Below are 20,813 nucleotides of genomic sequence, written 5' to 3'. Positions count from 1 at the left end.
ATAATAGATATTACCTTTGGAACATATGGATCCCAGTCTATGTACCCTATGTTGTCAGTGGCCAAGCGAGCAAAAAGGTTTACTAGATGCTGGGGGGAAAACAAAACAAAAACAAAAACAAAAAACAGGTCAATATTCCATAGCATACATTTCTAACAGAAGAACTGTAGGCCCATTTCATCAGTGGCCACAGAGGCAAAATATTAGTTCACCTCAGCAAGAGAGATTTTAAGATCACATTCACCAATGTCACACAGAGGGTAAATAAGGAGTTAAAGACACCAAATGTAAATATCTGAGAAATCATTATACTTCCTGCACTGAGATCCCCACCTCACTTGTTACTTCTTTTAATATTCATGACTAAAATACAAACAAAACTCCACCCCCATTTATCTTTCATATTAGGGATACTGAACTATGGGATTCCGTTATATTGGTGGGATTTCATAGAACTATAAACTATATCACAATAGCCCTTTGCATTCCCATAAGGATTGACTGGTAGTCTGGAAAATGCTAACATTCCAAAGGTTAAAAAGGAAAGCTGCATGAGAGAGCAATTATAAACTGCCCAACAAGCAAAACTGCTGGCTTGTTTACTCAATCAGCAACAGTTTGTTGGGCATCATGAAATTACCACCTCTTTCCCCCACATTAGAGAAAAGGGAGGAAAAATGGAACTTGATATGACAGTGTTCAGGTTAAATATTTCAGGTTTATTTACAAGCACATTTCAGCTTTAATTATACACTACTATTCTACAAGGTTAGGAAAAGTAAATACTCACCCCCTCCCATTGTGGAAGATTCTGAACTGAAAACCAAAGGCCTATAAATTCATCAAACCAAAGCCTGCAAGAAAATGAAATCAAGCCAGTCATTTCAGCACCTCACCAACCTCTCCTCCTTCATCAGGCACACATTTCATCCCCACTCTACAAGGCAGTTTCAAGCACTTTTCCTCCTAGTCTCATTTTCACTAACCCAAGTATTTTCCCCCCTCTACTGACTGGCATTGGTGTTAGTCCTGCTTTGAGCAGGAGATTGGACTAGATGACCTCCTGAAGTCTCTTCCAACCCTAATCTTCTATGATTCTATGATATGTAAATACACAAACACACAAACATTATCTCCCATACCTCTTTAAGGGTTCAATTTGAGACATTCATCCTGTGGGATGTTTAACCCTTTCTGGTCATGCATCACAGTACTACATTCAGGAAGGAAAAATCAAATGCACAACTACTAAATGAGGAACAAATGGCTTGGTGGTAGTACAGCTGAAAAAGATCAGGGAGTTAACAGTATATCACAAATTGAATATAACCCAACAATGTGATGCAGTTATGAAAAAGACTTGTATAGTTCTGGGGTGTATTAACAGGAGTGTTGGAGATAAGATAAGGGAAGTAATTGCTAGAGGCCCATATAGTTTTTGTAAAGGCAAAACAACAAAACAAAACAAAAAACCATAAAATGAAAAACTCAACTTGCAGTAGCAGCTCCTGCTCTGGGCACTGCAACCTGGTGCACAGGGTCCACAGCACTTCTAGGTTTGGCCCAGCCACCTCTCCAACATGACCAGGGGAGGGGAAGAGACCAAAATTGAGTGACAGCCTGAGCCCAGGCAGCCCAGTGGGACAGAAGCAGCAGCAGCAGCAGGGTGAGTGCGGGATGGTCTCTCTCAGAAACATCCCACCCAGACCTCCACCCAGCCCCTCTCAAGGGCATGACCATCCCCCAAGCCTCCAATCCAGTCACAACACGTGGAGCTCAGCCCAGCTAGCTCTGCAGGACAGGAGCTGCTGCTGTGGGATAAGTGCCGGGTGGGTTCACTCTGCAACACCCCCCACTCAGGCCACGCAGGAAATATCTATGGGGAGATAGGAAAGGAGTTCCTGGGACTAATGGGGGACTTGGGCACTGAGGCTCAATAGGGAAGGGTTAATATTTAAAAGGGGGGGCAAGGTTCAGAGGGGGAATTCATAAAGGGGACCTGGGCATACTGGGGTTGGAGGCTGCAGAAGAAAGCAGCGGCAGTTGGAAAGATCTGTGGAGTCCCATGGAGTTTGTGTAATTGAGTGGGGAAGGAGACGTGGAAGTTATTTGGGGGTTGCAGTAAATTTACTAATGTGAATGTAATAAAATCCTTCTTCTAAAGCCCATTTAATACATGCACATAGATTTATCTCTCTCCAGTTGTTCATTATCTCAGGCTTTCCAAATTTGTAATTGCCATATCTTTAACTGACTACAGAGCAATTACTTCATTCAGCTAGTTAAGTTTAATGAGGTGAGTGAGTGCATCTTAGAATATGTATGAACAGGAGACGCCACCATATAGTTCATGTATTCATAAGAAATATTATAGGTGTAACTTAATTAAAGCTACATTTTAGTCACGGGTATTTTTAGTAAAAGTCATAAACAGGTCACAGGCAGTAAACAAAAATTTACGTCCCCTAACCTGTCCATGATGTGTACTATATACCCCTGACTAAATGTTGGGTGCTCTGGGGCAGGGGGTGGCGATACAGCCTGCGACCCCTGCAGCTGCTGGGTTGGGGGGGGGGGCAGTGTTGGTAGGACTGGCTGGCTCCCTTCCTGGCTCCACGAAGATCGCCAGAAGCAGCGACATGTCCCTCAGCTCCTAGGCAGAGGCATGGCCGGGGGGGGGGCTTTACGCGCTGTCCCGGCCCTGAGGGCTGGCTCCACAGCTCCCACTGGCTGGGGGGAACCACCTGCAGGTGGAGACAGTGTGTGGAGCTGCCTGGCCACACCTCCACCTAGGAACATGTCACCAATTCCAGGGAGCTCCCTGAGGTAAGTGCCATCCTCACCCCCTCCTGTACCCCAACCCTCTGCCCTAGCCCTGAACCCCTACCCACATCCAAAGTCTTGCTGTTGTGGGAGGGGTGGGGGGAAGCGGGTAGCAGTGCACAGCGCAGGACCCCCGCTGCTGCTGGGGGGTGGAGAGGTGCAGTGGTTCGAGACCTCTGCTGCTGCTGGGAGGGGGGTGGGGCGGCCCGAGACTACCCCAACAGCGGCCCCCAAACCAGCCACAACAGCTGCTGCAGAAGTCACAGATGTCCCAGAAAGTCATGGAATTCATGACTTCCATGACAGACTCACAGCCTTAAAAACTTAATTTATTTTCTAGCAAAACAAAAAGGTTGTTCTTCTAATGAAGCACACTATCAATAGCAAGAGCCTCCTCTCTCAGGATTGCAATTTTTATTAAAACCTACAGAAAGGAGGAGAGAAAACGAAGGAGCAACAATGAAGTAGGAAAGGAAACTTAAGAGTAAGGAGAACTGGAAGGCTTGGAAGTGACTCAAAAAAAGCTAATTATCTGTAATTCTTGTTCTCTGAAGGCATTTACAGTATAACTGATCCCTGCCCTAAGCCTTCTAGGTAATAATGTGACTCAAATTACCATAACACAAAATTCTAAACCACTGGCTTCTAAGAGGCAGTAATGCATGCCAACTCTGCTGCTAAAACTTAGCTAACCTTAGTGTTTCCAATATTCTTTGCTTTCATCGAAAAAGTGGAAAGATTAATAAATGACTGAAGTGTACTTAATTTACAAGATAGTTGAAAAATCCAATTCTGAGGTGGCTGAGCGGAGATCAATGTAACACAAAACACCCTCAGAAAGAAAGAATTACAAGAAATTCTCTTATTCAATAGCAGCTGCCTTACAGTAGATCCATACTTTTAGATGGTCAATAATCAAAAAAGATGCCACTATAGGTGTAAACACAGAACCATATACAGAGACCCACATCAGCAAGGTCTGGAAAAATAAGGTACACCTTTGACCCGATATAACACGAATTCTGATATAATGTGGTAAAGCAGCACTCCAAGGTGGTGGGGCTGCGCACTCCGGTGGATCAAAGCAAGTTCAACGTAACGCGGTTTCACCTATAATGTGGTAAGATTTTTTGGCTCCCGAGGACAACGTTATATTGGGGTAGAGGTGTAATATGTACCTTGATAACAACAATAGCTTTTAAAAAAAAAAAAAAAAAAAGAGGCCGTCCTGCATATTCTTCTGGTCAAGATCTGTTCAGAAGCTGGTTGAAGCAACAGCTTTAATATGACCTTGAAATGGTAGGCTTGAAAAAGCATAGCAATGAGATGTGCAATCCAACAACCATTTAAATGAGACTTCCAGTGACAGCCTGAAACAGCTCTGAGATATGCAAGCTGCCCCAATTCATTTCAGTGACACCTGATGTCACTAAAAGCAAGTTTATCTAATAATCAGAGGCATACTTGTGCCCCTAACTCTCATAATTACCATAACTGTATTCAGAAGTTGGGTAACTGCACGTGCAAATTATCTAAATTGCTCTGCCTCATTTCCCACCAGCAGTGAGCGATTTCAAACAAAACAGTAATGTTCAGTTATTGAAGTTCAGTTATTCCATAAGAGCCATACCCTCCTTCAGTCTTTATGCAAAACTCCCATTGTTATCAGTAGATCTGCTGTGGATAGAGGGTAGAGTTATGACCCTGAACAACACAGGTGCAGATCACAGGCCATAAAAAAATGCAGTATGTCTCTCCTCGCAGAATGAGTTTGACACCTGTGTGTACTGTGAGCTCTAACCACTTCAGTCAATCTTTTCACATCAAGTTCGCGGAGAACAGTTTCCCCAGGAAGTGCCTTCAGTGCTGGGGAGAATGTTGACAGGAAGACTGACTGTTTAAGGGAGATCTCCAACACCACTTTGGAGAAGAATTTAGGATAACCAAATATCATCATGCTATCCTTTTAAAACAGGGTGGGGTGGAAGTCAGTAACACCTCAAGCTAACTCACTAAAGTCACTGCTTCCATGTTACAAACATCAAGAAATTCAAGGGGTTTCATCAGTTTTCTAATGACCAACTTAATATCACATGTAACCAGAGAGACTTTTTAATGGGCAATTTCACAGGTGGCGACTTTCCAAAGTGTCAGGGGGTGCTCGACCCCCAGCTCTGTCCCAGGTCCCATCCTCACTCAACCCCTTCCCGCAAGGCCCATCCCGAATCTTCCCCCCCCATTCCACCTCTTCCCAACCAGTTCCACCCATCCACTGAGTGCGCCACATACTTGCTCCATCTCCCACCCTCTCGAGCCTCCTGAACACTGCGAAACAACTGATCGCAGCAGGTGAGAGGAACTGTGGGGTGGGGGGAGCTCATAGAGGAGCTGCCATTTTTACCCACGTGGATGCTCCATCACCTGTAGGCGGTTTCAAATGCAGTAAGCCACTCAGATACCTGATAACTACAGGTGTCAGTGGAACTAATTTCAGTATTCGTAGGGAAAGCTAAAATAGCTTAGGGTCCTTGGTGGACCAAATGTAATGCACTTACAGTAGCTACTATCAATAATGAGAGGTGAAGATTTTTATACTCAGAGGAAGGGGGTTCTAGTCTTTTGCCTCAGTCCCCAGAGATAGAAGGAGATTTGGAAGATTATCTCTGTCTCTTATATTACCTTCAGGTAACAAATTAAGAGTGTCCCCATTTTCGCTATCACCTTGATCACAGATCTGGATTTACAGATCCAGACTAACAACGGCTACCCCTCTGATACTTGACACCATGCAAGGCACTGCATTTAGCTGTATGGAGTGGAATTCCATCAACCTCATGATATATACCTGCCCCTGGAAATTTCCACTACATGCATCTGACAAAGTGGGTATTCACCCACGAAAGCTTATGCTCCAAAACGTCTGTTAGTCTATAATGTGCCACAGGATTCCTTGCTGCTTTTTTTGATCACAGAGATATGTCCCAAACTGCTGTATTAACACATGATGTGGGTATGTCAATGGTGCTAGAGAAGGCATCAAATTCAGATAGACCCAAGTTCAGTCATACAGAATGCCTTGGGAGCTTCAGTACACATGCAAGTTCCTCACACATTAAGGCCTGGAATACAAATCTAGATAGTGATAGTCAGCACACCCCGTGGCTCAGAGAACTCCACAGGGATTCTGCAACAGAACCAAGCTTCAACTGGCATGATGCAAGATGAACTTGAATATACTTCAAGCAATGTGCTGATAAGAGACTGTTAGGCTGTAGAAGTGATCCAAGAACTATACACTAGCGGCTGCCAGCACATCCCTCAGTCTGCACCGCCCCCATTAGCCTGGAGCGGCAAACCACGGCCAGTGGGAGCCGCAATCGGCTGAACTTGCGGACACGGCAGGTAAACAAACTGGCCCGGCCTGCCAGGGTGCTTACGCTCGGGAGCTGTGTGCCAAAAGTTGCCAATCCCTGCCCTAGAGTTTAAAATCATCAAATTTTGGTGTAGACCCATTTATAAGCCGATCCCTGCTCTTTGATGCGTCACTTTTTTACCTAAAATTTTTGGCTTATGAATGAGTATATACTATATTTTATGTAAATTCAGAAAAAGGGACTCAATTTAAGTTAAAAACTTTTTTTTTTTTAAGTAACAGCAACAAGATACCAAGAAGCATGTGGTGTAATGAAGGAAGAGCTGAAAGGACAGATTGTGATCCTGAGGAGCTCTTCCCATTTTTCGTATGGAGAAAGGAATGGATGGTTGGAACACAAAGGTACCGCCTACTTCCCTGCCCTAGAAGTCAAAGGCTTACAATTTTCAACGCAGCAAAATTACAACTGTTAGATGCACTCCTAGAATGATGTTCATTACAATGCAATTTCAAAAGACATGAGTACCAGATATACATATTTATCAGAACTGATATATGAATCTACTTGCATGATGTGCAACTTCGTAAACCACCAATTAACAGGCAACGCCTTGACCATGTAATGTTGTATTATCCAACAAAGAATAAAAATAAACTTTAAAATTTTGAGATATACTTACTTAAAACCTTTATGGTGAAGTTCTGGAGGAAGGGAAGTGGGTAGAAATAATTCAAAATAGGTGATGGCCTTTTGCATGGTAACATCAAATGGGCACATTAAAGGCTGCCATTCATTTAGCATCTCCATGGAGGCATTTTCTGGAAAATACCTAAAAAAGGGAAAGTCTTAATTTGCACTTCATTTATTTATTTTTGCCATGATTTTTAATTTTAAAGCTGAACTGTGCACGGAGATGTTATGGTGTAAGGGCCATACTGTTATAAAGAAAGAGATAAGAACCAGACCAGTAACCCAATAAATCCTCAGCCTCACTCAGCCTTCAAAAAAGGTCTGATGGATGAGATGACTGGAAATATGGATCATTTCTACAAAGCGTGCAACTGCAATAAAATTTCTTACTCTCATTATATCTAAAAAAATCCTCATGATACATAACTGCTTCAGTGTAAAGACTGTATGAGACTAAACAACTGATGTTTACACTGAAGACAGACCTTAATGGAAGTAGAGCTAATGTTCTGATTCCTCCTAACAAAGTGCATCTGGAAGACTAGAATAGCCCTATAACAAATATGGAACTTTTCTAAGAAGGAGCTGCTTACTCATGTAAAATTAGCATTTAGAATATGTTCCATAGTAAGAATAGGCATTAGTTTATATTAAAAAGTTAAGGCAGATAAAATATGGCTACTTAAAAGCCATACCACCAACTCCTTCAACCTCACCCATGCAAAATTTAGAGTAAAGAGTTTCCAAGAGTTAAATCAAATTTCACATTTTCATTCTGAAATAAAAACATACATAATATATTAAGTGCAAATTTGATGCTAATAAAAGATGTCAAATTGTCAGCAACATTCCCTCTAATTTTTTACGTCCATGTGCGGAAGGCATTTTGTTATATGCACCAATATGGAAGTGATGTGTGACACATCACCTTCATATTAGTGCACATAACAAAATTTATATGGTGGGGGTGGGGCCGGGGCCGAGAGGTTCGGAGTGTGGGATGGGGCTCAGGTCTGGGGCAGAAGGTTGGGGTGTGGGGGGGATGAGGGCTCTGCCTGGGGGTGCGGATGTGGGCTCAGGGCTGGGGCAGACTGTTGGGATGGGGGGGGGCTCTAGGGTGGGGCCAGGGATGAGGGGTTTGGAGTACAGGCTGTCCCAGGGCTACAGTGGAGAGCGAGGACTCCCCCTAGCCCTCTCTCACAGTAGCAGTTCGGGCCTTGAAGAGAGGTGCCTCTCCCAGACCGTGGCAGCTCCAGCATGGCTGTGCTGGGCCATGGGAGGGGCTCCTCTTCTCCGGCAGTGGCAAGTCTGGGGCAGGTCCCCACTGGGCTGGTGGGGAGAGGCGCCTCTCCTCACTGCAGCATGTCTGCGCTTTGGCAGGTGGGGAGGGGCACCTCTCCTCGCCAGCTCTGGTGGAGCTGGGCCAGGCGGAGAGAGGGGCTCCTCTCCCCTGGCTGCAGCAAGTCTGGGGCAGGTCCATGCTGCGGCCAGTGGGGAGAGGTGCCTCTCCCCACCGCAGCCTTGAGCCCCTGTGTCAGGCTCAATAGGCCTCCGTGCAGCCACGCAGCTTAGAGGGAACTTAGATTGTCTGCCTTAAAAACCAAATTCTTTCATTTCTTCAAAAAAAGGTACTGCACAACCAGCATCAGTGCAGAATTCCCTCACCCTGCCCTGACAATGCTTCTCAACACCAACCTGGGGTGATTACCTCTAAATAGCCATTCAAACCTTGGTCTCTCTGCCAGTAATACTTAACAGATGCCAAATGTGGCAATGGTTTATAATGCTGATCACCTGCTCACAAGAAAGTGGACAGTGAATATCAATATTTCACATAGGCCAGAAAAGAGCTACCAGACCTCTCAACCACATTCCTTGTATATCTCAGACTCCTATAAGTCAATTAGTATAGAGCACTATAGAAAACACTAGACCAGGGTGAGCGCATATGCACTGTGGATAGTGGATATGACTGAGGTGATATGGAAAAAGGCAAAATAATGGTTGCAGATTACAAAGATTGATTTAGGATTTATCTAACGATATCCTGGCCTTTTTTCTTTTAACGCTATGTGGCTTTCCACTTAACTTTTTATTAGTTTTCAACTAAGATTTCAGCTTAGAGGAAAAGATAGTGTATTTTAAAACATACACACTTTGTTTTGACATTGTGAAGAGCCTTAGTTATTGCCCTTTTGATTTCACTTTAAACATGTTACTATAAAAACATACCACAGGAATCTCAGGCTCAAACATGTGGTTGAGGAAACTAAATAAAAAATCTCTCCCAAAAATAAAAGATCACTCAAACTGATACATTTAGACAACAAATGTAGAAAAATGACTAATGAGGATTCAAAATTTATCAAAACAATGTTTTACACTCTTCTCCCTCCTCCCACTTGCCCCACTCCCTTCCATAAGTAGGCCCAAAAGTAGGTCTTTTAACTTCTAACTTAAAAGATTACTCTAAATTGTATCAAGTAAAGCAACAGACCATTCTGTTATGATATCAGCTTTCAGGATAGCAGGACAAGGGAAGCAAGAATGTATTAAACTTATTTCTGTTAAGCAGATAACGCACACACTTGAAAGACTGTTAAACAATATTTCCAGAGAAGAAATAATAGAAACTTGATGTATTTGCATCACTTCAGCTCTAATTAAAAAGTGTATCATGTGGGTTTAAAATGGTGAAATAAAATTAGTTCCATAAAACAGGAGGCTTGGCTTGTCCAGAAAACAACAACAAATGATTTTTCATTAGAACAAAAGCAAATATAAGTTACCAAATATAGTTCAGCTTTGAAACTTCAACTATAAAATGCTAAATGTTATGTTGGAAGGAGGGGGGAGGCGGGATGGATCAGAAAGCTTACACTTTTAAGAAAATAGAAAGACAGTACAAAGAACCCCCAAGGAGCTAACACATTCCAGAAAAGAAATACTAAAGGCATGTGCTTCAGAAAGATGGGAAAATAGTTAAGAACTTACGGTCGACAGCTTTTCACAAGTGTTTTTAGAACGTTTTCTACAGAACTGAAACAAAAAAGAAAAAGAAAATTATATGCTGTACTTGAAATAGACTAATGTAATTATAACAGTCAGTTTATGATTGTTTAAAATCTAAGATGGTATTGATGCAATTAGACACCATCTGTGTACATGCAGTGGCTAATCCTTCTGTTCCATACAGACCTAATCACAAGGATTAAAACTGCTTTAATTTCTGATTCTACCCCTTACTCCTCTCTAGTATTCACTGTACTTCAATCAAGAGTGAAAAATTAGTACCGCATTGAACAGTAATATCTTGCATTCTATTATGGACTAACAAGCAGGATCAACAGTTTTTATGGACACTTGAAACTATAACATAAAAATCACATAAGAATCGGTTAAGTTTTAAGATAGATGAAGAGCAGTATATTTCAGACTCCAAATCCTAAACAATTTTTTTAGATTTGGTTTTTGTTTATGCACAATTGAATCTAATGCATTTGTATACATTCCTAACCAAACAAAAGAAATGGATTAACCTGAACTCACTAGTTATTTCTACAGCTTCCCTGACACTTTGCAACAGATGACTGAACAAGTTTTCCTAGCTATGGGTAACACTGTTTTTATTAGAGTAACAATGACGGTTTTTAATAGCAATTTTCACATGAAGCTTCACATGTGTAACATCTAATTTTGTCAAACCATTTTTTAAAATTAAAGTAAAATAGTAAATGCTTTCAGAAAGATGAAGGAGGGAGAATCATGCATCAATGGCACTACAACAGGAAATTTATTTTCACTTTTTACATGGCTTTGTAATTAACATAATAGTAGACAGTGGCTAGACTGCATTTTGATCAGAGGCCATTCTCTGAATAAAAATATTCTATGAAGTCAGAACATCATTGTATTGTAATAATTTACCAACTGCTTAAAAGTAAAACGAATACTGGATCCCTACCCTCACGATACCAAAAAAATGAGAGAGAAAAGTGGAGCCTTGCTCAGGATAAAGAGAAGACTGATCAGTGTCCACTAGAAGGTCTGATGTCCAGCTGTCATAAACAGATAGCTAAGGGTTAATGTTTCTTTCACCTGTAAAGAGTTAACAAAGGGAACCAAACACCTGACCAGAGGACCAATCAGGAAACAAGATTTTTATCTTTCTATCTTCAAGCTTCTAATCTTCAGTTTCCAAGTTGTGAGTACAAAGGTAGAAAAACAATAGGCTTTTATTGTTTTTTTTTTATTTACATGTGTGTAGTTGCTGGGATGTTTAAATTGTATTTCTTTTTTTTGAATAAGGCTGTTTATTCATATTTTTCTTTTAAGCAATTGACCCTGTATATTGTTATCTTGATACAGAGAGCATTTTTATGTCTTTTCTTTCTTTTTATATAAAGCTTTTCTTTTTAAAACCTGTTGGATTTTCTTTTCTAAGTGAGGCTCTAGGGGATAGAAATCCCTGTGCCAGGATTACGGTCTCTCTCAGGGAAAGACTGGGAGGGGGAAAAAGAAGGAGGGGGGAAGGTAAATTGCCCTCTCTGTTTTGTAATTCAAGGAGTTTAAGTACAGTAATCTTCCAGGATAACCCACGGAGGGGAAGCCTGGGGAGGAAGTAAAGAGAAGACAAGGGGAGGGGGGGGTTATTTCCCTTTGTGGTAAGACTCAGGGCATCTGAGTCTTGGGGTCCCCCAGGGAAGGTTTTGGGGAGACCAGAGTGAGCCAAACACTGGAAATTTTTGGCTGGTGGCAGCGCTATCAGATCCAAGCTGGTAATTAAGCTTGGAGGTTTCATGCAGGCACCCACATTTTGGACTCTAAGGTTCAGAATTAGGAATTATGCTTATGACACCAGCTAAAATACCTTCTGTGTTCTCCATGTAACACTATACTGTACATCTGAAGTTCTACACAAAAGGAAATAAGACTCCACTTAAATTCACAGAAAAGAATATAAAATGGATAAAGCACTTTTTCACAGTGAAGCCTTTGAAGTATCTACAGTCCTGCAATGCTACCTCTGAGTTCAGTGCAAATCAGCAGTTTCTTTCACCCTCTCCCCAGCAACAGGAATGCATTTCAAACAGCACTCTGTAGAAGACAGAATTTTGCGGATTTATCCAGAACTGACAAATTGCCAGAGTCCATAACATCCCTGCAAGGTAAGCTGGTGACTTACTAAACAGTTTCTAATAGCCACAAGAAAAAGAAGAGACCAACCATCTTTTGCAAATAATGGAATAAAGTCAAATTGTCAAATTCTGCTAATACACAAAGACTTTGGATTGAAGTGCCACTGCACTTGAAAAATCAAATTGTTGGAAAACTGTCAGGTTTCATTATATTAGATGACAGCAGTTCCACCAGGCAACAAAGAAGGCCTAGATCCGCAGCACTTCTGGATAATTTTATACTAAGCTGTTGAAGATTGACATTAAAGATTATTCGCAGTATGGAAAAATACCACCACACTGCACTCAAGCAAAGGAATTGCAGTGGAGGATTTGGAGGCTAGAAAAAGGAAGGGGGAAGAAAAGGAGATGAGACTAATCTACTGATGCCAGAAATCACAGACCTGTCTTGCTGGCCCACAAGTTTTACATCAGATCTTAAGTAAGGATGGGTGAAGATTTTAATCTTACAATTATAGCTTTACAACTGAGGCTAAAAAGAATGAACTAGAGGACAGCAGGGAGACACGAGCTTCAGTCCAGCCAGGCTCCTAGCGGAGACCCAGGACTCCAGGAGTAGCCTGCCTTCAAGCAGGGAGACTGGGCAGCAGCCTGGCTGGGAGCAGTGAATCAGGAGCACAGGCAGCAGCCCAGCTCGGAGCAGAAGGCCCGGGCAGCGGTCCGTCTGGGAGTGGGGAGGACTTTCTTGTGCATTTCACAACTGCAGCACAGAGCCATGAAACTGATAAAAATGACAGCCAACAGCTAAATGTAAATAAATGTCTACAGGGACACTGCGTTGCCCTAACTATATCAACATAAGCCCTATGCCTTTCATGGAAGTGGAGTTATGTCAGTGTAGTAGGGCACTTACATCCGCAAGAGCAAGGCTGTAGCATGTAAACTGACATAGTTAGGTCAACATAAGCTGCCTTACATCAACCAAACTGTATAATGGACACCAGGGCAAAGGCTCTGTAATGAAGACTTAAGGAATAACTTCCTGCAGAAGTTTCTTCCTAACTCTTCTTAATAGTTGGCTGATGTCTTGAAGCATGAAGGTTTATATCCTTTATAAATATCCCATATAAAAGTTAACTGTGGATATTACCCATATAAATCTATGATCATTTTTTAAATCCTACTAAACTTTCTTTGATTTTTTTTAAACCAGTCCTTCTCTCCTTCCTCATTACAAAAAAATGGACAGACTTGCTTATTATTAGGAGTCTTGTAACGTATCTACCTTTAAAAAGAAAAGCCAGGTAAAGCCTTACCCCTGGACATGTTTTAAGTACTGTAGGGTTTATTTTCTTTATGTGGAAAAGGATATATGATCTCTCTAACCCAGTGGTCCCCAACCTTTTTCAGCTGGCAGGCGCTGGATGACGAGCCACTGTGGCCGGCAGACAAGTATCCACTGAAATGCCGCTGAGAAGAGGCAACGTCAATAGGCGTCACCAACAAAATGCTACTGACAAGCAGCAACATCCAGAGGCATTGCCGCCGAAAAACAGCGGCATTTCAGCGGTGACGCCTCTGGATGACGCTGCTTCTCAGCGGCATTTTGGTGGATGCTCGTCCACTGGACAGTACGCAGGTGCACATAGATGCCCTGGCGGGCGCCATGACACCTGTAGGCACCGCGTTGGGAACCACTGCTCTAACCTGTAATATCTAACTGTTGTATACTCATCCAAGACTGGGTGTACATTTGTTTAAAAATAAAAGGAATTAGTTAAAAGCCTGATATTGTCTATATTTCACTAATTATCGAAAAACAGTGAAATACACTGCAAAGTAGGGAAATATAGCCTAGATGAACCTACTATAAGGTGGATGCACAAATGGTTTGACAACAGTACTCAAAGAGTAGTTATCAATAGTTCAGAGTCAGGCTGGAAGAGCATGTTGAATAGGGTCCACCAGGGATCTGTTCTGGGTCCAGTTCTGTTCAATATTTTCATAAAATGATTTGGATAATGGGATACAGAGTATACTTATTCAGTTTTCAGATAATACCAAGCTGGGAGGGGTTGCAAGTGCTTTGGGAGGACAGGGTTATAATTCAAAATGATCTTCACAAACTGGAGAAATGGTCTGAAATAAACAGGATGAAATTTAATAAAGACAAATGCAAAGTACTACACTTAGAAAGGATCACACAAATATAAAATGGGAAGTGACTATGTAGGAAGGAGTACTGCAGAAAAAGGATCTGGGGGCTATAGTGAATCACAAAGTAAATGAGTCAAAAATATAATATGACTCCAAAAAAAGCCAATGTCCATTCTGGGATGTATTAGCAGGGCGTTGTAAACAAGACTCAAGAAGTAATTCTTCCACTCTACTGAGCACTGATGAGGCTTCAATGGGAGTACTGCATCCAGTTCTCAGCATCACACTTCAGGAAAGATGTGGACAACTGGAGAAAGTCCAGAGAAGAGCAAGAAAAATGACTTAAGGTCTAGAAAACTTGGCCTACAAGGAGAGATTGAAAAACCTGGGTTTGTTTAGTCTGGAGAAGAGAAGACTGAGGGGGAAAACAAGTCTTTAAGTACACCTCTACCTTGATATAATGCGACCCAATATAACACGAATTCAGATATATCATGGTAAAGCAGTGCTCCGGGAGGGAGGGGGGGAAGCAGGGCTGCGCACTCCAGTGGATTAAAGCAAGTTCGATATAACACACAGTTTCACCTATAACATGGTAAGATATTTTGGCTCCCAAGGACAGCGTTATATCGAGGTAGAGGTGTATGTAAAAGGTTATAAAAAGGAGGGTGATAAATTCTTCTCCTTATTTACTGAGGACCAGACAAGAAGTAATGGGCTTAAATTGCAGCGAAGTGGATTTAGGTAAGGTATTAGCAAAAACTTCCTAACTGTAAGGGTAGTTAAGTACTAGAACAAATTACCTAGGGAGGTTGTGAAATCTCTATCATTGGCTAACCCAAGGATGGCCAAACTACAACTCACGGGCTCCATGCAGCTCTTTTACAGTTAAAGTGCAGCTCACAGAGCCCCTGAGGCTCTCCCCATTCTTCACCTGCCAGACTGGGGGTGGGGGTGGGGGGGAAAGAGGCTTAGCGCCTCTGCCCTGCAGCATGGTGATAGGGCGAGGGGCTTCTGCCAGAGATGACTCATGCCTGCTGAGAGTGGAAGAGATGTGCCCCCTCCCAACAGCTTGAGTCATGCCCCCCCAGGCACACACACCCTCTTACCTTCAGTGGTCCCACCCTGCAGCTCCCAGGTGTTAGCGCCCCATGCAAAGGTAGCAGCAAAGAGCTGGGAGCTGCAGGGAGAGGCCGCTGCTTTAGCTCCATGGGGAGAGGCATCAGCAAAAGCAGCAGCTCTCCTTGCAGCTCTCAGCTTTTGCTGCTGCCTCTCCCCATGGCCGCAGCTCCCAGCTCGCTGGCTCCACCAGCTGCTGTGAAGGGAGGAGGCTGGTGGCACCACAAAAAAATAATTATCTGGGCAGACGTGTGACCCCCCACGTGTCCCCTTCAGCTTCTGCCCAGTGGGGAGGGGGGTCTTGGGGCTTCAGGCCTTTGAGACACGCCTGATGGGGCTTGGGGCTTCAGGCCTGCGGGCCGTGCCTGCCGGGGCTCGGGGTTTCAGACCTGTGGTGCCTTCCAAGCCCCAGCAGACACGCCCTGGCTCTCAAATTTCTGAAGATTGTCAGATGTGGCTCGGACGGTCAATAAGTTTAGCCACCCCTGGTCTAATCCAGTGGTTTTCAAACTTTTTTTCTGGCAACCCAGTTGAAGAAAATTGATGATGTCCATGACCCAACGGAGCTTGGGATGAGGGGTTTGGGGTGTGGGAGGGGCTCAGAGATAGGGAAGAGGGTTGGGGTGCAGGGATGAGAGCTGAAGGGTGGGGCCGGGAATGAGGGGGTTGGGGTTCAGGAAGGGGCTCCGGGTTTGGGGGGGGGCTCAGGGCTGGGGCAGGGGATTGGGGTGCGGGGTTGGAGCATTAGTTTACCTCAGGTGGCTTCCAGTTAGTTTCTGGGGAGGAGTGCAGTGTCAGAACAGGCAGGGACTAGCCTGCATTAGCTAGGCAGCACCACCAATAAGACTTAGTAATCTCTTATTAAAAACCTCCAAACACCTATCAGGGATGGTCTAGAATAGTGGTTCTCAGCCAGGGATCCAGGGCCCCTTGAGGGGCCGTGAACAGGTTTTAGGAGGGTCACCATGCAAGGCAGGCATTAGACTCGTAGTGTGAAGGGCATAAAGCCAAAGATTCACTGCAAGGGACTGCAGCCTAGGACACTGAGCCCAGGACACTGAGCCCCACCACGCATGGCTGAAGCTGAAGCCTAAGCAGCTTAGCTTTGCTGTGCCCCCTGTGATGTGGGGACCGAGCAACTGCCCTGCTTCCTACGCCTAACATCCACCCTGGCTTTTATACACAGAACAACAGTTGCTGTGACACAGGTAAGCCATGGAATTTTTATTGCATCTTGGGGGGGCCTCAGAAAGAAAAAAGTTGAGAATCCCTGTTCTAGATAATACTTAGTCTTGCCTCAGTGCAGGAGACTAAACTAGATGACCTATCAAAGTCCCTTCCAGACCTACACTTCTATCATTCCTCAAAGTAATACCGTACTGAAATTTCTTTCTGAAGGTTACTTGTATTTTATACTTACGTAAGTACAAATGATTTCTACATTTTTATAACCTGTTTTAAAAAAGAATTTTCACTGACAAAAATCCACAGAAGCCAAAACTGTCAGGCTGCTAGGCACATTTGTTTCATACTGCCTTTTCTACTTTATTTTTCTTCTTAATGTGGTTTCTGGTACCACAATCCTTGCTCTCAACCACTTTCCACAAACTTCAATGTTTTGTAGTAAAGTTAAATTCATTTAAGAGACATGCATTTCTAAAGCTATGTAAATACACATTTTGTCCATATTCCATGTAAAAATTATTCAAACATTAAAATCACCTAATGTTGTACCCTTTGATGTTTGTTGGTTAAAATAATTAGCAGATAGCCATTTTTCTCAGCCACGTCACACACAGTATATTTTTCCACAATTAGAAAGGTTTAAATACAGTGCGACATTCTCATAAATAGTGGTGTAATGTTAACATTGGTTTTCCAGTACAATTATTTATGCAGAAAGTTACACCTGTGTGACAAGTGTTACAGTCTAACAGAACATGCAGAAGATAAACACATCGGCCAGAGCTGAACAAAAAAAACATTATCCTTACCACCTATGTAAAACATTAAGCACAAATGTTTTAGGTGAAGACAAGCCTGGTCGATATGAACTGAATGTAAAAAAGAAAGATGTAAAACATGACATGGAAAACAGCAGTTCTATCAACAAATATAGTGTAAGAGTAACTCTAAAGGCAGAAAATATTTAAATGATCCTGGCAATATTTAAATAATTATCCCTTCATATACAGCAAAAGGAATTCACTCAAATTTGAAAATTTCAACAATGTTGCAAAAACACCATATGAGAACACATCGCACTGCATAGTAAACGGGATGCCATAAACTTCAAATCTAGTCAATTAAAAACAAAAGTTGATATATCATCTCCATTTAGAATCCTCCTCCCAATTTTTATGCTTTTACAGCCCCCAACTCCTCCAAATTCTCTCTCCTCGGTTATAGTATGGGTTTTTCACATAGCAAAGGAAAAACTCGACTTAAAGGGGCAAATTGCATATAGTCAGTTTCACTAGGTGTTGGTAATTCCATAACTAATTATATTTTTTCCTCTGACTTTTTAAATATAGTAATCGTTTAGGTATTACTTGAAAAAACAGTAGATAATCTTCAAAGAGAAGAGCAAATTTTTAAAATTTGGCCATTTCCCTTTAATAATTATATATAGTTTGAAAAAAGATCTCAGAGGGAAGTCTTCCTTAATATAATTACATCAATAATTTGGTTGTTTTCTCTTCACGACACACAGATCATAGGCAGGGTTCTTTTCTAAATTTATGGAAAAATGTGTGTCATTTACAACTATCACTGATCAAAAAACTTTTTCCCTGTGAAAAATTTCAAACGAGAATTTTTAATTCAAAATGGAAAAATTTCAGTTGAAACTGCAGTTTTTATTTCAATTTGGTTTTCAAAAATTTTTTTTTGTCAAAAAGCTCTGAATTTGTTTTTCCTCCTTCCTCCCCCTCATTTATTTTATTCCCCCTCCATTTTTTTTTTTTTTTTGCCATTCAGTGCAAAAAAGTTATTATAATCTAGGGCTTTTCCTTCACTTTTTCTTCTCCATTTCCTTTTTGCACTCTAACTTTTCAAAAGTTGAGGTTAGTGTTTCCCATCAAAAAATGGGATTTCCACAACATTAGCAGCACCTTCCTGAAAAATTTAAACTAACTGTACTCTACTTGTATGTATAGGCAATGATGGAAATTGGATAGAGAAAAATCAAGAAAATGTAACATACAGGCCTTTGAACCTTTATCTGACAAACAATGGAAAATTCAATAGGCAGCCAAAGATGGAGCTGTAAAGTTTGCGCACACTGCATGGCTGCAAAATAGGCAACAAGTTTATGATAGGACAGAGAGGTTAAAATCAACCGTATAGGCTGTGGATTGATAAATACCAACTGTGCTGTATGTTTAGTGTAAATACACAGACCTCTGTATGGGTGAGGTCCAAATTTCAGGATTTGGGTATACATGAATTGAGAATGGTTTGCAAGTTTTGAGTGCGGATACCAAGAAAACATTACATATTAATGTCAATATAACCAGACTTTGCACAGTGCATATTTGCTTTATGAAAAAGCAATGTGCAATTTAGACATTTTTGAGTTTCCTTCCCACTTAAAAATAACAATTTGTTTTCTAAAACTTTTTACTTTGTAGAACAAGTGCATTTGCCCATAGTATCGCATTAGCATTTTTGATGTATAAATTAATATATAATCTTCCCCAACAAAAAACATTTTATTTCTCTGTGTGAGACACAGGCATTTTACATGTAAGAGAGACGCTTTTTTTCCTAACGCTTGTTGTGAGATGGAATTTAACAAAGGACATTTCATTAAAAAAAAAAAAAAAAAAAATGTATCACTGAAGTTTTAAACTGTGGTTTATTTTCCCAATGGAAGTGGTTGAAGACGCATCACTTGACATACTTAAAACTGAACTTGATAAAGTACATGAAAAATAAAGAAACTGCATAAATAAATTATTTACTGTCAGAGGGATGTGCAAGATGATATAATGTCTTCTTTTTACCCTTTATTTCTATGAATGTATAAAAAGTCTAGATATATATTTGTTCGTTTCTGGTATATCAAGATCTAAATATTAAAAAATAATCTTCAACCACATTGTCAGTGTTCTAAAGACCCCTTTAACCAAAACAATTACTTCAATAAACTACAATAAAACAAAACTTACTTGGGAAACCAATTTAATCCAAGGTGTTCTGTTTTGGAATACAATATCCTCTCCAACATTTCATAAAGTGGTCTCCATGGTAACTCCAAATCATCTCTTGAAAGAAGTTCTTTTTTCCTAATTTAAGAAATGAAGTGCACTTTGGGATTAAACATTCTCCTTACCAGCACTCATCATACATTAGAATACCTAAAAACTGAACAGCAGAAAGTTATTTGAACATATGTTTTTTTTCCCCACAATTACTACTAATGACATGTCAAACACTATTCACTTACAAGCATTCTTTCTGGGATTCAAGACATCCATAATGTCTCTACAAAAAATTGCCAAGTGCAGTTATATTACTCATCAATAAATACTTTCAATGACATGTGACACACACATCCCTTAACAGTTCCTCTTAAACTTTAGTTCTGAGACCATACTATTTTTGGAGCTCTCTATCTTCTTATAGGATTTCTACAGCAAGAAAAACAAAACTAACATATGATAGTTAGCTATTTGATCAATATTGAAATCAAGCCTCAAAAGGGACCATTTTTCTCAAATTTCCCTCCATTTTCAAAGATCTGTGCAGGGTAAGAGGAAGTGAAGTAATTTGTATGATGCAGTTAACTATACTGTAGGTCAAGGATCAAATGTTCTATTCATGGATGTAAATATTTAAGTAGAACAATGTCAGCAAAATATACTTACTTTAACAGGTTTATCAACAGACGTGCAAATCCTTGCATCATGCTGATCTCCAGCTTTGGAATTGTTACTAACTCGTACAACAACTTGATAAAAAGCACATGATCTTCTTTGCTAAATTTTCTCCCATATAGTCGGATATACCTAGAAGCAAAACATGAGTCAGTGTTGTGCGCTGAGGATATTCATCCTACCAAAGAACTGAGCCAGTCCCCATCTAGGAACCTTACTGTGCAATCATGAAGGATCAAAGTAAAAACTACCCAAGAGTTTTAGCAGTAAGTACAAAATCTGGTCAATATGCTAGACAAAAAAAGAAGATCCTGATGCAAGAAACTAGCTATGAAAAGAAAGGAACTGCCAAATAAGGGCATTCATGCAGCCCAATGGGCACTGATTTTTCAGATAGTTCCTGAAGCTCAGGAGCAGCAAGGGTCATATCCCACAAGAGGAAATATGCATAAACCACCTCTAAGAACACGACATCATTCCAACAAGTTCCACCAGAGGCCTGGGAGTTTGAGGGTTCTGTGCAGTATCTTAGCTGTTTCTAGCACTGCACTCTTCTGGACAGAGAGCTCTGATGTTGTTCCTGGGATCTGTTGGAGCCACTCACCCAGCTTAGGAGTCACAGCCCCGAGTGC

The 20,813-nt window shown here is 41.4% G+C and overlaps 1 protein-coding gene across 1 annotated transcript in view; it reads right to left on the bottom strand.

Moving 5' to 3' along the window:
• PSME4 (proteasome activator subunit 4) overlaps window positions 1-20,813 on the bottom strand; it is a 228,449-nt gene that overhangs the window by 160,437 nt on the left and 47,199 nt on the right. The window contains exons 2-8 of the mRNA XM_075064374.1: window positions 20,173-20,313; window positions 19,474-19,590; window positions 17,296-17,355; window positions 9,882-9,926; window positions 6,877-7,026; window positions 791-854; window positions 15-89 (exon numbers count right to left, since the gene is read on the bottom strand). Coding sequence (XP_074920475.1) covers window positions 15-89; window positions 791-854; window positions 6,877-7,026; window positions 9,882-9,926; window positions 17,296-17,355; window positions 19,474-19,590; window positions 20,173-20,313 — 652 coding nt within the window. The remainder of the gene's footprint in view (window positions 1-14; window positions 90-790; window positions 855-6,876; window positions 7,027-9,881; window positions 9,927-17,295; window positions 17,356-19,473; window positions 19,591-20,172; window positions 20,314-20,813) is intronic.

Source organism: Chelonoidis abingdonii, chromosome 3, assembly GCF_003597395.2.
Source record: "Chelonoidis abingdonii isolate Lonesome George chromosome 3, CheloAbing_2.0, whole genome shotgun sequence".
Lineage (NCBI taxonomy): Eukaryota > Metazoa > Chordata > Testudines > Testudinidae > Chelonoidis > Chelonoidis abingdonii.
This window is presented reverse-complemented; position numbering and strand designations above follow the sequence as displayed.